The sequence below is a fragment of the Molossus molossus genome, unplaced genomic scaffold, assembly GCF_014108415.1.
Source record: "Molossus molossus isolate mMolMol1 unplaced genomic scaffold, mMolMol1.p scaffold_m16_p_12, whole genome shotgun sequence".
Classification (NCBI taxonomy): domain Eukaryota; kingdom Metazoa; phylum Chordata; class Mammalia; order Chiroptera; family Molossidae; genus Molossus; species Molossus molossus.
Genome location: NW_023425347.1, coordinates 71586145 through 71604684, shown reverse-complemented (window position 1 = coordinate 71604684; position 18540 = coordinate 71586145). Strand labels below are relative to the sequence as shown.

Genomic DNA, 18540 nt, shown 5'->3' with positions numbered 1-18540 from the left:
CTGGAAGCCTGTCTGTCTGACTATCCATGTTTCTGAGGAGTGGTAAGGTTGTGTGTAGGGTTTGATTAGTTCTACTGACAAACAGAAAGGGGTGGGGGTGGGGCTTTGGCACATGGACTACAGTATTATACAGGCCACCCACCTGGTCTAATTGCATCTTTTAACACTAACACCATAGTTATCTTCTAAAAATAGATAGGTTGTATAGGCAAGCCTACAAACTTGAAGTTCTGAAGTCAGGTAAGCCTGGATTACAAATAATGTCCTTATTTATAAAATGGTAATGGTTTTAACACCTACCTCACAGGGTAGTTTTGAAAACTAAATTAACATATATAAAGTCACTTGCATGATGACTGGAATGTAATAGAACCTAACAAACAAAATGAAAAGTTGACTCTATAGTTCCTTTTCTCAAAACCCTTTCATGGTTTTCTGTGATTAAGTCTCTACAACCTGGCTTCATTATAAAAGGAAGCATTTATTTCAAACTTGGCTATCTTTTTTACTAAATTAAAAGCTACTTGGAGGCAGAAACCATGTCTGTTTTATGCCCTCAACAATCATCACTATTGCTTGCACATACTAGGTACTCAATACATACTTATTGAACGAGTGAGTGAACATAGTATCTTGCTCTATCCATGTACTCCCCCCATTCTATAGTTCATAAGCACAATGCTAACAGATGCACTTTAGAATAACCCTGATGGAATGTAGGATCCTGAAATGTTAAGGGTGTTCTCATCCATTTCATTTCACTCAATGACAAAAAAATTTTTATGTTGTCTCTCACTCTTAAATATTCCAGACTCCTGAGGTCAGGTATTGCATGGAGAAATAAAGCCCATACACATGATCAATATATAAATTTCTCTGTCCTCTTTTGCCGAAACCTTTCTGAGGCAGACAGCTGGACTAGTTTAGGAAACTAAGAGTTTAGCCCGGCTGGTGTGTCTCAGTGGATTGAGTGTCTGAAGTCTCGGTTTGATTCCTGGTCAGGGCACATACCCAGATTGCGGGCTCGATTACTGGTAGGGGATATGCAGAAGGCAGCCAATTGATGTTTCTCTCTCACATTGATGTTTTTTTCTCTCTCTTCCTTCCTCTCTCTCTAAAAAAAATAATAAAAACATATTTTAAAAAATAAAACAACAAAAAAGAGTTTAAATGCAGAGTTTGGATAGAATGAGTTGTTAACTGATTATAATTGTGAAAATATCCCAACCTCTAAACATGCAATAAAGCAACAAAGCAGATTTTTAGCAACAAAAATACTGTACAATTACCGTTCACTTGGTTGATTTCTGAGTTGGAAGATAGAATCTCATCTGCCAGTTTCTGTGCAGTAGGAAGAACTTCAGTGTGGTGTGCTGTAATTAAATATTGAATAAACTTTTGTAGCTGGTCCCTATTCATCTGGAAAAGGGTTTCTGAAATAGGAAGACGCAATTTGACTTGGTCTGGTTTACGGATCCTGTAGAGTGAGAGCGCTACCACATGAGCACAGTAGAATATGTCCTTGTTACCACAGCCACATGTCACTGAAGTAATTTTGCATCGATCAAAACTGATTGCAACTTTGTAAGTCATTGCTGGTTCAGAAGTAGTGGCTGGTTCAGTCACTGTGCCACTGAGATGGAAGCCTAAGGAAACAAAGAAAGTGTGTTTAGAGATTCTGTAGTACAAAATTTGAAGGTTTTCATCTTGCATTTTAATTAATCAATGCAGATACTATTTATTGAATATCTCCTATATATATATAGTAGGCCCTGCCAAAGATAGGTCAATGCAACATAGGTACTACTCTTTAAGAACACAATCTAGAAAGTCTTTACCCTGAAGTCCTCCTGAAATAATAAGAAAACTTGTGTTTGTGCGTATGTTACATTTTTCTGGGGAGATGATTCATAGCTTTCATCACAAGTCTCAAAAAGTTTAATAAGGAAACCCAAATAAGTTAAAAATATCTATAATAAATTTTGAGCTGTAGGTGGCTGGCAAAAAGAAGTTACAAATAACATCAATAACAATCTAGAGTAAGGTAAATGCTATAAATGAAAGAGAAACCAAAAGAATGCCACAAGGAGGGACAGGAAGAAGAACAAGGAAGAGAAGGAAGGACACTTCTTCTTCAAAACATCTAATTCCAAAGTGGTGACCATGTGGAATACCTAAAAAGCAAGGCCCCTCTTAAGACACAGAAAACACAGTGTGGTAGGTGAGACTATGCAATGTTACATCTATACTCACTAGTACACAGCACCAATGATTTTAAAAGTAAGTTCCTTGTCCTAATAGTTTTAGTAGTCATTGAGGATCATTTGCCTCAATCTATTATTTCATTAGGGTGAGTTTATTTTTTACTTAAATTTTGATTCTCACCTTTTCTGACTCTTAATACCCTCATCTGTAAAACAAGGAAAAAAATACATATCAAGTGGTCAGCTCTGCCTGGAACATAGTTGGTGCTTGATTTAAAAAAAAAAATAAAAAAGTGATAGAAACAAAAACCACAAAAATTGCTTAGAACTCATGGGTAAAACAACTACGTTGTACACAAAGATCTCCTGAGTATCATCTTTGTGATGATCCTTTATATTTTCCTAAAATACGAAAAGAAACATATATTGCAAAATCAAATATTCAAATGCCCAAGAACTATAGGCGTTAAAAACAGTGTCTTTTTTCAGTTGTAGGCCTTGAAATGATTAAGATAATGGATGGATTGGTGGGAAAGGGAGTAGGCAGGCATACAGCAACAACGTGTTTGCTTTAGTAGTGGCTCCAACAGGCCATAAAGGGCAAATGCCCATGTTTTCTTCCTTCCTATAGCATGTCTTTTTAGTGCAAAGCAGTCAGGGGTGGTGGGTCTGGTCGAGATCTGGCTTTTGAAGAAAATAGTCAATCAGGCAGCTGCTCTCCTTGTGCTCTCCTTGTGGCCCTATCATTTAATGCACAAGAAACACACACACACACACACCTCAAGTGCTTTAACACTGGGCAAGCCCTGAATAATGCACCAAATGCTTTTGTTGGATAGGACAAGGGTCTCAAAATCTAGGTGGTTCTTATTAAATGCTATTCTTGGCAAATGTTAAAATGTAGCACAATATTTTGCAGTTAAGGCTGTAAATAGAATAAGCTTAATAAGAATCTAAACCTAAATGTAGGGAACTGCAAAGAAAAAAATTAATGTGTAATTGACCAAACAGTATATAGAAGCAATGGACTAAACTTCTCTTCTGGAGAGTCAGAGCTTTGATGTAAATCCATCTCCTTTACTTGATGCAAGTAAATAATATGACTTGGGAACAATCATATGTTGTTGTTGAATAGAACACCCCAAGAGGCAAACCCACTTGAATTTGGTAACAAGTTTGGACTCAGATGGTACTCTCTTTTTTTACAATTTATTGATTTGAGAGAGAGAGAGAGACTGACTGATTTGTTGCTCTACTTTTTATTTTCTTAATTTTTAATTTATTTTTGTTAGTCCTTACCCAAGGATATTTTTCCATTGATTTTTTTTTTCCTTACAGAGACTAAAAGAGAGGGAGAGAGAGAGGGAGAGAAACATCGATGCAAGAGAGACACATCAATTAGTTGCCTCCCGCACGACCCCGGGCTGGGGATTGACCTGCAACCCAGGTATATGCCTTTGACCAGAACTGAACCCGCCAATGCTCCAACCATTGAACCAAACTGGCCAGGGCTGTTGTTACATTTATTTATGCATTCATTGGTTGATTCTTTTGTGTCCTAACCAGGGATCGAACCTACAACCTTGGTGTATCAGGACAACACTCTAACCAACTGAGCTACCCAGCCAGGGGTAAGAAGGCGCTCTTTTTAAAATTTTTATTTATTGACTGATTTTTGAGAGAGAGGTAAGGGAAGAGAGAAACAGAGAGAAAACCACCTATTTGTTGTTCCACCCATCTTTGCATTCATTGGTAGTTTCTCATAATGTGCCCTGACCAGGGACTGAACTCAAAACCTTGGCTTATTAGGATAGTGCTCTAACCCACTGAGCAACCTGGCCAGGGCCTCAGATGGTACTCTCGTAAAAGGACTCCCTCTCACCATGGCCAGTTTGGCTCAGCAGTTAGAGCATCGGCCTGCGGATCAAAGAATTGCAGGTTCGATTCTGGTCAAGGGTACGTACCTCGGTTGCGGTCGGTGCCTGGCCCTGGCTGGGGGTTGTGCAGGAGACAACCAGTTGATGTGGCTCTCTCACATCGATGTCTCTCTCTCTCTCTCTCTCTCCCTTTCACTCTATCTGAAGAGAAATGAAAAAATATCCTCAGGTGAGGATTTAAAAAAAAAAAGGACCCCCTCTCAGCCTGGTGTGAATGCTTGGCGAAGCAGTGGACAGCAGCAGCTCATCTGGGGATTACTTGCCTGCATGTCCACTGGACTGAGGATCTGTCTTTTAGGAGACTCCTGCTTGCTGCTGACCACTGGAAAGGCTGCCTGGACCACCTTGACAGCAAAGTAGAATAGCCACCTGAATCTGATTCTTTCAGCACTTCAGAAGGGAGGCAGGTAAGTCAGCCCCTGTGGTTGCTTTAATTACTGCTTCTATCCTTATTTGGGGTGTAGAATTGTTAGAAAGGTAGTTTCAGTTCTGGTGTGCACTTGATTTCAGGTTGTTGAGACAGAAACTGTCTCTGGTACGCCAGACTCAGGACCTGACCTAGGTCTAACTCTGGAGGGTTGAGGAACACCTATGGGGAAATCTGAGACATCCTTGGGTAATGATTGTACTGGTTCTGCAGGAGTTTGATTTTTGTTCTTTGTGTGTATGTTTGCATTTGCCTTGTTTGCCTTATATGCAAAATGTGCAAGTTATAGGAAACTCCTATTCCATCTCCAAACGCAGCCCCTTGGGGTGAATTCTCCAGAACTGGATACTTAAAGAAATTAAGCACTTATACATTATCACTTACATAACAAAGGTGTCAATAGTAGGAAACTGCCTGTCTTGTTCAAGGCAGTCTTGTTCTGGGCTGAAAGTCTATTGTGGATTTGGAAGGCACTGTTTTCTAAGTGCAGTTTGCTTTTTTTGTAGGCTGTTTGAATACATGACCTTTCAAAAACACCCATAAACTTAGCCACTGCTTCTTTTCCTCTGAAGGATAGAGAAAAATTACATACCACATGTCTTCAAGGAGTCTCACTGCTATAAAGAGATGTTCTATTAGCAGGTGTAATTTCAGAAATTTTACCAAAGTGTGTGGTAACACAGGCCAAATATCCCAGTGGTATTGAAAACTAAATAACTAAGATTACTTGATTGGATTGCTGCCAGAAAAAAAAGAAGAGTCTTCTATGATTTAAAAATGTAGTCTGAGTCAGCTTTACTGGACTTGCAAAATGAATCAGGTAGAATCAACCATATATATGTTTTAAGTAACAGAAGCCAAAATGTCAGGATTCCTAGCCACATGGTGTGGGAGGAAGGTAGAAATGCACAGGGAAATGAGTTGCTTTTATTTATTTTTTTCAATTACAGTTTACATTCAATGTTATTTTGTATTAGTTTCAGGTGTACAGTATAGTGGTTAGACAATCATATATTTACAAAATGTTCCTCCTGATACTTCCAGTATCCACCTGGCACAAGACATAGTTATTACAATTATTATTGACTATATTCCCTATTCACTTTACATCTCTGTGACTCTTTTGTAACTACCAAGTGAAATGAGCTGCTTTTAGTCTGATGGGAAAATTTGTTAAGATTTCTGAGTGGTCTTCCAAAGAAGGGCATTACATATGCTAAAGGGATCAATCCAACAAGAGGATATAACCATTGTAAACTCAACATAGGAACACCTAAATATATAAAGCAAATCTTGGTGGGCATAAAGGGTATGTTAACACCCCACTGACATCAATGGATAGATCATCCAGACAGAAAATCAACAAGGAAATAATAGCCTTAAATGACACACTGGATCAGATGGATTTAATTGGTATCTTCAGAGTATTTCACCCCAAAGCAGAATATATATTCTTTTCAAGTGCATATAGAACATTTTCTAGGAGAGACGTTAGAACACAAAACAAGGCTCAATAAATTCAAGAAGACTGATATAATATCAACCATATTCTCTGACCATAATGGTATGAAACTAGAAATCAATAACTGAAAAACATGCAAAGACACTGGGCTAAACAACATGTTACTAAACATTAATTGTTAACAATGAGATCAAAAAAGAAATCAAAGATACCTTGGAACAAATGAAAATGAGAACATAAAAGCCTAAAATCTATGGAACACAGAGAAAGCAGTCCCGAGAGGGAAATTCATAGCATTACAGGCTTACCTCAAAAAAACGAGAAATTTTGCCCTGGTCAGTGTTGCTTAGTGGTTAGAGTATCAGCCCACACACTGAAGGGTTGTGGGTTTGATCCTGGTCAAGAACACGTACTTAGGTTGCAAGTCTGATCCCCAGCCGCAGCCAGGGCACGTGTAGGAGGCAACGGATCAATGTGTCTCTCTCACATTGATGTTTCTCTCTTTCTCTCCCTCTCCCTCTCCCTCTCCCTCCCCACTCCCTTCTACTCCATCTAAAAAAAAAAAAAATCAATGGAAAAAATATCCTCAGGTGAGGATGAGCAAAACAAAAAAGAAAGAACGAACCAATAAAAGTCTTAAGTAACCTAACTTCACACATAAAGTTAGAAAAAGAACAAAGCCTAAAGTTAGTAGAAGAAAGGAAATAATAAAGATTAGAGCAGAAATAAACAAAAGAGTCTTAAAAAACAATACAAAAGATCAATGAAACCAAGAGCTGGTTCTTTGAAAAGACAAACAAGATTGACAAACCTTTATCCAGACTCATCAAGAAAAAAAGAGAGAGGACCCAAATAAATAAAATCAGAAATGAAAAGAGAAGAAGTAACAACTGACTCCATAGAACTATAAAGGATTGTTAAGAAAATATCATGAACAACTTATATGCCAAAAAAATTGGACAATCTTGCCTGGCCAGTGTGGCTCAGTGGACTGAGCTTTAACTGAGAGGTCCCAGTTCGATTCTCTGTCAGGGCACATGCCTGGGTTTCGGGCTCAATCCCCAGTGTGGGGCATGCAGGAGGCAGCCAATAGATGTTTCTCTCTCACATAGATGTTTCTATCTCTCCCTCCCTTCCTCTCTCTCTAAAAAAATCAGTAAAGACACATTTAGAAATAATTGGACAATCTGAATGAAATGGATAAATTCCTAGAAACAAACAATATTCCAAAACTGAATCAGGAAAAATCAGAAAATCTGGACAGACTACAACTAATGAAACTGAAGAAGCAATAAAAAAGAAGTCATGGCCCTGGTCAGTTTGGCTCAGTAGTTAGAGCATCAGCCCATGGACCAAAGGGTCACTGATTCAATTCTCAGTCATGGGCTGGATTGCAGGTTCAATCCTGGGCCCCAGTCGGGGTTGTGTGGGAGGCAGCCAATTGATGTGTCTCTCTCACACTGATGTTTCTCTTTCTCCCCCTTCCTCCCTTCCACTCTATCTGAAAAGAAAAAAAAAATCAATGGAAAAATATCCTTGGGTGAAGATTAACAATAACAAAAGTCCTGGACCAGATGGCTTCACAGGTGAATTTTACCAAACATTCAAAGAAGAATAAAACCTAGCTTTCTCAAACTATTCCAAAATACTCAAGAGGAGGGAAGGCTCCCAAGCTCATTTTACAAGGCCAGCATTATCCAAATTCCAAAACCAGATAAGGATACTACAAAGAAAAGAAAATTATAGGTTAATATCCCTGATGGACACAGATGCTAAAATCCTCAACAAAATATTAGCAAACCGGATCCAGTAATACATTATAAATATATACCATGATCAAGTGGGATTTTCCAGGGATGTGAGGTTTGTATAATATTTGCAAATCAATAAATGTGATATACCACATAAACAAAATAAAGGATAAAAATCATATGATCATATCAACAGATGCAGAAAAAGCATTTGGTAAAATCCAGTACCCATTTATGATATAAACTCTCAGCAAAGTGGAAATAGAGGGGACATTCCTCAACATAACAAACTTAGAGTTAACATCATATTCAATGGGAAAAAACTAAAAGCATTGCCCTTATGATCAGAAACAAGACAGGGATGTCTGCTTTTACCACTCTTATTCAACATAGTATTGGAAATCCTAGCCACAGCAATCAGACAAGAAGAAGAATTAAAAGGCATCCAAATTGGAAAGAAAGAAGTAAAACTATCATTATTTGCAGATGACATAATACTGTATATAGAGAAACCTAAAGATTACACCAAAAAACTACTAAAACCAACAAATTAATTCAGTAAAGAAGAAGGATACAAAATAAATATCCAGAAATCAGTTGCATTTCTATACACCAATAATGAACTATCAGAAAGGGAAACTGAAAAAACAATCCCATTTACAATTACATTAAAAAAAAAAAAAACCTAGGAATAAATTTAACCAAGGATGTAAAAGACCGGCACTCAGAAAATTATAAAACACTAGGGAAAGAAACTAAAGAAGATACAAATAAATGGCATATATCATGTTCATGGACAGGAAGATTTAACATCATTAAAATGGCCATACTACCCAAAGCAATCTCTAGAGTCAACTCAATTCTTATCAAGATACCAATGGCATATTTCACAGAACTAGAACAAATATTCTAAAAATTTGTATGGAACCACAAAAGACCCCAAATGCAACAAGGAATATGGGAGCCAAAGACAGACCTCAGGTGATCTGCTCATCACAAGGCTCATCCCAGCACCTATTAGGCAGTAGGTCTGGGGGACAAAGAGACTGTAAGTAAGCGGTGCTTTCCCCCTATTTCCCGATTTTCAGAAGGGCTTTATTTTTAGTCTCTGAACTGCAGCTATGCAGCTGGCTAACTAAGAATGATGTCTAACATAATGTCTGATCATAGAGAGCCTTGTGCTACATGGGCCGGAGTGTGTGTGTATACAGAGTTTGTATTTCGTGGGAATACCTGTCCCAAGAGAGCAGATGCAGAGGGCTGTGTCAGGACTTCCTCTGGAGCTGTCCCTCCTCCCCAGGCCAAGATGTTTTATGAAGTGCAGTTCTTCACTTGGCCACTTTACTGTGCTTGAGAAACCATGGGTCACTGACTGGATATTGTGCAGAACTGTCATATCTGGTATCTCTTCCCCCTCTGGAATTACTGTGCTTCATCCACTGTGCTCACCCTTTCTGCAGTCACTTCCTGCCCAGATCCTACCTGCCCTTTATGTTTATTCTGTTTTTTTTTCCAAGATGCAATATTTTTTAAATTTATTTTTATTATTATTTTATTTATTTTATCTTTATTGTTGAATGTATTATAGATGTTCTTCATTTTTCCCCCATTGACCCCCTCCTCCCCACTCCTGCCCCCCTCCTGCCTTTTCCCACACTGTTGTCTGTGTCCATAGGTTATGCATATATGCATATAAGCTCTTTGGTTTATTTCTTCCCACCCTCCAACCCCCCTTCCCTTTGAGGTTTGTCAGTCTAGCAACCAATTTGTACTTCTTAATCCCTTCACTTTTTTACCCATTCCCCCAATCTCCCTCCCATCTGGCAACCAACAAAATGTTCTCTGTATATGAGAATGTTTCTGTTCTGCTTGTTCATTTTGTTTGTAGATTCAATTATTGACAGATATGTATTCATTTCCATTTTGTTTGTTCATATTTTTTATCTTTTTCTTCAAGAAGACCCTTCAACAATTCATATAATAATGGTTTGGTGGTGATGAACTCCTTTAGTTTTTCCTTGTCTGGGAAACTCTTTATATGGCCATCGATTCTAAATGACAGCTTTGCAGAATAGAGTAATCCTGGTTGTAGGTTCTTGCTTTTCATCACTCTGAATATTTCTTTCCACTCCCTTCTGGCCTGCAAAGTTTCTTTTAAGAAATCACCTGACAGTCTTATGGGAACTCCCTTGTAGGTAACTAATTGCTCTTCTCTTGCTATTTTTAAGATTCTCTCTTTGTCTTGAACCTTTTGCATTTTGATGATGATGTATCTTGGTGTGGGCCTCTTGGGGTTCATCTTGTTTGGGACTCACTGTGCTTCCTGGACTTGTATGTCCGTTCCTTCGCCAAGTTAGGAAAGTTTTCTGCCATTATTGTTTCAAATAGGTTTTCCATTTCTTGCTCTCTCTCTTCTCCTTCTGGCACCCCCAAGATGCGAATGTTGGCATGCCTGAAGTTGTCCCAGAGGCTCCTTACACTATCCTCATTATTTTGGATTCTTTTTTCTTTTTGCTGTTCTGATTGGGTGTTTCTTGCTTCCTTATATTCCAAATCAATGGTTTCTTCTTGGCTTTACCTACTCTACTACTGAATCTGTGTAAATTATTCTTTATTTCAGTTAGTGCCTCCTTCATTTCTGACTGTGCATCCTTCATTTCTAACTGATCCATTTTATGCTCTTGAGGCCCTCACTAAGTTCGCTGAGGTTCTCACTAAATTCGTTGAGCATCCTTCCTTATAAGCAGTATTTTGAACTCAGCATCTGTAAGATTGCTTATCTCCATTTCACTTAGTTCTTTTCCTGGAGTTTTGTTCTGTTCTTTCATTTGGGACCTGTTTCTTTGTCTCCTCATTTTGGCTGCCTCCCTGTGTTCCTATGTATTGCTTAATGAGAGGTATGGGGCTAGCTGAGACCAGATGCTGCTTGTTTGAAAGAATTTAGGAAAACCTGAAGCAGGATCCAAGACACGCCAATCCTATGGTTAAAGCAACTGGCAACAGCTTGGGTGGACCTGAAAGTTGGGTGGGGCAGGGCCTCAGGGAATCACCAGGGCAGGGCAAACAGTGTGAGCCAGGATGCTGGAGTCCCAGATATGGCAGCTGTCTGTTGCCCCAGGGAAGGGCTCACCAAAGGATCAAAGGCCTCTGACAACACACTTGTCCCCGAGGAAGCCCCCTCTCCATCCCTCGCTCCAAAGCCAAACAGCTCAGTTCTTCTCTGTATGCCTCTGGCACCCATGGAACTGCTTCCCCTCCAAGCTTAAAGGGAGTGAGTCCGATAAGTCCGTTCGCAGGCTCTTTAAGAGGAGTTACCTGGGGCTCCAGCCGCCTCAGCCTCCCTGAGTCTCAGTTCCCGCTGGTTTTTCCAGCCAGAAGTGATGGGGACTTCTCTTCCTGGCACTGGAACCCTAAGCGGGGCATCTGGTGTGGGACGGGGACCCCTCAGTCCTCAGGGAAGGCTTTCACAACCGAGGTACCCTCCTGATTTTTATCCGCCACACATGGGTGTGGGGCCAGGCTGTCGCACCTCCACCCCTCCTACCAGTCTCAATGTGGCTGCTTCTTTAATTTCATAGTTGTAGGACTTCCATTCAGCTTGATTTCAGGCCATTTTGAATGATGGTTGTTCTGTAGTTTAGTTGTAACTTGGATTTGGTTGTGGGAAGACGTGATACTGCGTTTACCTATGCTGCCATCTTGACTGGAAGTCTCCCATTTTTATTCTTTATTGACTTTAGAGAGAGGAAGGGAGAGGGAGAGATAGAAACATTGATGAGAGAGAACTTCAACTGGCTGCCCCCTGCATGCCCCTCACTGGGGATTTGGCCCACAACCTGGGCGGGCATGTGCCCTAACTGGGAATCGAACCAGCGACCTCTTGGTACATGGGTCAATGCTCAACCAGTAAGCCACACCAGCTGAGCAATCCTACCTGTCCTTTAAAGTCCTGGGGTAGACCCAGAAGCTCAATAAGTGAATCCTGAATAAAAATCATGGCTTGGTGTCCTGAATCATACGAGAAGAGGATTCAAATATAATAGCACCTTCCTCCTTCTCTCTTGCTGGCATCAATTCTTAGAGGCTTAGAACTCTTTGTCCTTAGGAAGGCCGTCACTCTGATCCATCCTGCTCATTAGAGCCCTACCACAGTGTGAATTTATGATTGGCAGGTTCTCAGTCTCCTTGATTTTACCCCCTGCTTCTGACTCACCTTTTATGGCACGTCTCCTATTAGTGTTGTCATTATGTACCACTGTTCTTGAGAATCTCTGAAATTAGGAGACCCCAAAACCTTCTTAAGTCAGACAGCCAGAGAATTTCACTCCTGTCATTCAGAGGTACTCTGTCCATGTTCAGGAAGAAGCAGTTGCAGAAATATGACCCTTGTGTCCATTAACTCAAGAATGAGGAGTAAAAAATCTCAGGGGAGAATTGTTAGATAAAACAAGTCTCAAGGTCTGGGTGGTTCTTACTAAAATGTTATTCTTGCTAAATGTTAAAATGTAACACAATATTTTGCAGATGCAGCTGTAAACAGGATGACCTTGATAGGAACTCCACCAGATATATGTAGCCAACTGCAAAGAAGAAATCATCATGTAATTGACCAAATAGTGTATATAAGCAAAGGCTAAGCCTTCCTTCAAGGAGACATAGCTTTGAATGTGAACTTGTCTCCACTACTTTCTGCAAGTAAATAAAACTACCTAATGACAATCATGTCTTGTTCTTGAATAGACCACCCCAAGTGGTGAACCTCTTGAATTCAGTAACACTATTATTATCCCCATTTTTTGTAGGTAAAAAGAACTGAGGGTTAAAGTAATTGACTTGCCCAAGTTTACACAGCCATTAAGTGGCAGAGCTAAGTTTTTAACCTAGGCAGTCTGACTTAAGAGTCTAATAAGCTCTTGCCCTAGCTGGTTTGGTTCAGTGGTTATAGCATCAGCTGGAAGACTGAAGGGTCACCGGTTTGATTCCCAGTCAAGGACACATACCTCAGTTGCAGGTTTGATCCCTGGCCCCAGTTAGGGTCGTGTGGGAAGCAGCCAAGTGACATATCTCTCTCACATCAATGTTTCTCTCTGTCTCTTCCTCCCTCCCTTTCTCCCTTCCACTCTATCTAAAAAAATTAATGGAAAAGTATCCTCGGGTGAAGATTAACACACAAAAAGTCTAAGCTCCTAACAATCACATTTTCTTTCCATTATAATGTTTCTAATACACCAATCTCATCTTCCTAACTTAGAAAAATGAGAGTGATGTTTGGTATTTCTTCCTAAAAAATTTTTTTTAAAGGACATTGCTAAATCATACTAACTCAATTTTAATCCTTTGTTTACATAGTCAGCTACTAAGATACCCAATTACCAAACTGATCCAAAAATGAATCCTAATAGGGACAAATGGCAGAGAATATGCAACATGTGGTCCCCCTGGTCATATTCAATTTGGTAACAAAAAATATAGCACATGTCTTTCCCTAGGGACTATAAGAAATTCAAAGAGCCGAACACATAAAAATGTTAATCTTTCTCTTTAAAAAAAAATCTCAAATCAAGGTTAAATCATTCACTCGACTAATAATCAAATAGTATCTATTTTGTGTTAGGTCCCAATGATACATCCGTGAAAAGACAAAATAATCCAAAATTTTATGGCATTTATATTCTTACTGAGGAAATAAGTCCACAGCTGATGATTAATTCAAATTGTGATTAAGTCCCATGAGGAAGTACAGAATGATAGGACACTGTATAATAGGGAAAACCTGACCTGGTTTAGGGCCAGGGTGATAAAGGATGAGTTCCTTAAGGAAATAACATTTTGCAAATTTTACAGAATAAGTAAGAATTAATTAGGTGAAAGGATGGGTAATGGCAGAGTAATGATAAAGAGGGTTTCAGCCAGGGGAAAAAAGGCACATATGCACAAGTGCTGAGGCAGCAAAAAGATAAAAAAGCCTATGCAGAGGTGCTAAGGCCAAGAGAAACATGGAATGAATGGTCAAAGAACAGAAAGACCAGCAACTAGAAAGCCAACAGGAAGGAGTAAAGTAGCATGCAATGAGGCTAGAGAGGCAGATAGGAGCTATGACTATGGGATTCATCCTAGTTTCTCCCTCTGCTCTATATCGAAGAGGTCACTAAATCTGTGGATTCTGCCTCCTACATAACTCTCCATTATAGCTGCTAACCTTCAAACTTCCCTAATAATGTCTAAGACTAAGATCATAATAATCTTCTGCCTGGAATAATGAATATTCCTGCTTCCAAATCTTATTTATTTCCTCTACCTATCTGCCATAACATGAGCAGAATGATCTTTCTAAAATAGAAATAAAATCAAGTCATTCCTACTAAACTGTGACCTATTTTCTTTTTTATCCTCACCTGAGGACATTTTTCCATTTTTTGTTCAGATAGAGTGGGAGGGAGAAAGAGAGGGAGAGAGAAACATCGATGTGAAAGGGACACATCGAGTGGCTGCCACCCGCACGACCCAACCAGGGCCGGAGACAAACTGCAAAGTGGCTACCACCCGAATGACCCAACCAGGGCCGGAGACAAACTGCAACCAAGGTACACGCCCTTAGCGGAAACCAAACCCGGGTCCCTCTGGACCACAGGCCAACGCTCTAACCACTGAGCAAAACTGGCCAGGGCAAACTGTGACCTATTCATTTTATATTTTTGGTAACTAACAGAGTGTGGCATAGAATAAACATAGAAAAACATTTGCTGAACTGAACTGCTTAAAAGCTATCAAATGGTTCCTCACTGATTACAGGATAAAGTTCAAACTTCTTATGATGTGGCCTCTTTCTTTTTTTTTCCTTTTTTTTCTTTTTTTCCCTCACCCGAGGACATTTTTCCATTTTTTGTTCAGGTAGAGTGGGAGGGAGAGAGAGGAACAGAGAGAGAGAGAGAAACATCAATGTGAAAGGAACACATCGAGTGGCTGCCACCTGCACAACCGACCAGGGCCGGGGACAAACTGCAACCAAGGTACGCGCCCCCAGCGGGAATCGAACCTGAGTCTCTCAGGACCGCAGGCCGACGCTCTAACCGCTGAGCCAAACCGGCCAGGGCTGATGTGGCCTCTTTCTATCTCTTCACACTTGCTCCCTACCACTTTTCAACACACTAAACTACTTGTAGATTACTGACTATAATATGGTTTTTTTTAGACTCTATGTCTTTGCATATAAAGTTCCCTATACCAGATGCAACCCTCTCATCCTTCATTTTTTATTCAAATGATACCTACTTTGGGAAGTCTCCCCTGATTTCTGAGAATTAAATTCTTCTTCCTGAGCTCTCTCACTCTCTTTATTCTGTCAGTCACATCTTTCTTATAGCACTTGACAGCAGTGTCATAATAGTTTTATGTTTGTCTTTTCCATTTAGATAGTGAACTCCTTGAAAGCAGGGGATAGCTCTATGTCCTTTTTCATCTCTATATTTTTATCTTAGGCACACTGTAAGGGCTTAATAAGTGTTTATTTATGGATGAATTAATAAATGAACACTAAACTGAATATATATTCATATCCATGATTCACAAGAGAATTAAGTTATGTTTATAAAATTTTTGATTTTGTGATTAAAATGAAATCAGCCAATAATAAAATACTTTTACTGGGATGGTGAGCATAGTAACAATAATTTATATACAAGCTAATAATAGTGAAGCACCAAGATCATTTTTTATAAATCAGATTTATGTCTGAAATGGACAGCTGTTGTGCTTCTGCCAATTTTCAACTCATTTAAAAAAATATAAAATATGGGCTGTTTTGCCCTGGCCAGTTTTGCTCAGTGGTTAGAGCACTGGCCCACAGACCAAAAAGTTCCAAGTTCAATCCTGGCCCAACTGGGGTTGTGTGGGAGGCAACCAATTGATGTATCTCTCATATCAATGTTTCTCTCTCTCTCTCTCTCTCTCTCTCTCTCTCTCTCTCCCTTCCGCCCTCCCACTCTATCTAAAAATCAATGTAAAAAATATTCTCAGTGAGGACTAAAAAAAAATGTATGTATAGATAGATAGATAAATGAGCTGTTTTATTACCTAACAATTACTGGATACTTACATGTGCCAGACAGTGTTCTAAGTACTTTCTATGTATTAACTAATTAAATCCTCATAACAATCCTATAAAATAGGTTCATTTACTATCTCCTTTTTTCAGATGAGAAAACTGAGGCTCAGAGGGGTAAAGGAAATTATCTAAAATCCCACAGCCTGGACTTCTGGTCAAGGTGGCAGCATAGGTAAATGCAGTACTCAAATTTTCCCACAACCATATCAGAATTACAGTACAACTAAACTATAAAACAACTGTCATTCAAAACTGACTGAAATCTAGATGAATGGAAGTCCTGCAACTAGGAATTTAAAGAAGAAGCCACATTAAGACTGGTAGGAGAGGCAGAGAAGCAGAACAGGACTTCACACTCAAATGTGATAGATAAAAATCAGCAGGGATAACTTGGCTACAGAGGTCCCCCCCCCCTCACCCTGAGGAGTAAGGGGTCCCAGCCCCACACCAGTCCTCCAGCCCAGGGTTCCAGTGCCAGGAAGAAAAGTCCCCATAACTCCTGGCTGTAAAAACCAGCAGGGATTATGGCTGAATGAGATGGAGGGCTTCTGGAGTCCCAGGCAGTTCCTCTTAAAGGGGCCCTGCAAGGACTCATGCTGGACTCACTTCCTCTGAGCTACAGCACTAGACAGCAGCTTGAAAGGAACCAGGTATATATGTAGAGGAACTGAATGGTCTGACATCAGGGCAAGAACTGAGGGAAACAGCTTTCTGTGAAAGTGCTGGCAGAGGCCATTTTTCCTTTTCTGAGACCTCCCCATACATACAGAGCCAGGAGCTGGTGCCATATCTGAGTTTCCATCAACGTAGCTGACACTGTTCCCTCCCACCCTGGTGATTCCCTGAGACCCTGCTCCACCCAATTTGTAGGTTCACCTAAAGCTTTTTCGAGTGGCTTTTCCATATAAATGGTCTGTCTTGGCTCATGCTTCAGACTGTCCTAAAATCTCTCAAACAAATAGCATCTGGTCTCAGCATGATCCATACCTCTTGCTAAGTGGTCCTAGGCCTGGCACTAGCAGCAGCTGGCCTTTGTTCAAAGCTTGTACATTTCTGGGCACTTCCAACCCCAGCACAAATAGCAGTCATCTGTAGATTGCTTTGTACCTCATGCCAGGTGGTCCAGGGCAGAACACAGGCGGTGGCTAACCTTGGTCTAGTCCCAGTATACCTCGTGGAGAGCTTCAGACCATGCTGAAGCACCACCCAACCACCTCCACAAGTGACACAATGGGTGGTCTCAGCCAGCAACAGAGCCCAGACAAATAAGTTCTGCTCTGTGGGATGGGCCCCTGCACAGTTGATCCTCCATGGCGGTCAGTAGTAGCAGCCAGTCCTTGCAGTTGATCAGCCTGGGGGGTAAATACCTCCCATTGTCATGCCAACAGCAATCAAGGCTCAACTACAACAGAAGGGTGTACATATCCAAATGGGGACTGGAGTGATCGAGAAGGCTTTGCCACTGCTACATAAGGCCACTCTACCAAGCCCAGGAGCCATAGCAGCTCTACTTAATAGATAGAAACAAACACAGGGAGGCTGCCGAAATGCGGAGACAAAGAAACATGTCCCAAATGAAAGAACAGAACAAAACCCAGAAAAAGAACTAAAAACGGAGACAAGCAATTTACCTGATAAAGAGTTCCAAACACTGGTTATAAGGATACACAATGATCTCAGTAAGAACTTCAACAAACATAGAAAGAAAACATAAAAATTGAGTTAGAAAACGTAATAAAGGACCAGTCAGAAATGAAGACTACAATAATTAAAATGAATACTACAATAATTAAAATGAATACATTACAGAGAATCAACAGTAGAACAGATGAAGTACAGTAATCAAATCAGAGATTTGGAAGATAAGGAAGAAGACACCCAATCAGAACAGAAAAAATAATCCACAAAAAAATGAGGATAGTTTAAGGAGCCTCTGGCAACTTCAAGTAGACCAACATTCACATCATGAGGGATGCCAGACGGAGAAAAGAGAGAACAAGGAATAAAAAATTTATTAGGAAAAATAATGACAGAAAACTTCCCTAACCTGGTGAAGGAAATAGACCTACAAGTCCAGGAAGCACAGAAAGTCCCAAACAAGATGAACCCAAAGAGGCCCACACCAAGACACATCACAATTAAAATGGCAAAGGTTAAAGATAAACAGAGTATTTTAAAAGCAACTAGAGAAAAGCAGCTAGTTACCTACAGGGGAGCTCCCATAAAACTGTCCGCTGATTTCTCCACAGAAACTGCAGGCCAGAAGGGATTGGAAAGAAATATTCAAAATAATGAAAAACAACGACCTACAACTAAGATTACCCATCAAAGCTATCATTTAGAATCAAAGAACAGATAAGAGCATCCCAGGCAAGAAAAAGCTAAAGGAGTTCATTACCCACACCATATTACATGAAATGTTAAAGGGTCTGCAAGAAGAAAAAAAGATTAAAAATATGAACAATAAAATGACAATAAATACATATCTATCAACAATTTAATCTTAAAACCCAAAATAAATGAACAAGTAGAATAGAAACAGATTCACAGATACAGAGAACATTAATGATGGTTGCCAGATGGGAGGGTGGTGGGGGGATGGGTGGAAAAAGTGAAGGGACCAAGAAGTACAAATTGGATGTTACAGAATACTCA

At 40.0% G+C, this 18540-nt stretch overlaps 1 protein-coding gene across 1 annotated transcript in view; it reads right to left on the bottom strand.

Annotated features, from left to right (window-relative positions):
* ZSWIM5 (zinc finger SWIM-type containing 5) overlaps nt 1-18540 on the bottom strand; it is a 184973-nt gene that overhangs the window by 76777 nt on the left and 89656 nt on the right. The window contains exon 2 of the mRNA XM_036256434.1: nt 1290-1646. Within this exon, the coding sequence (XP_036112327.1) occupies nt 1290-1646 (357 nt within the window). The remainder of the gene's footprint in view (nt 1-1289; nt 1647-18540) is intronic.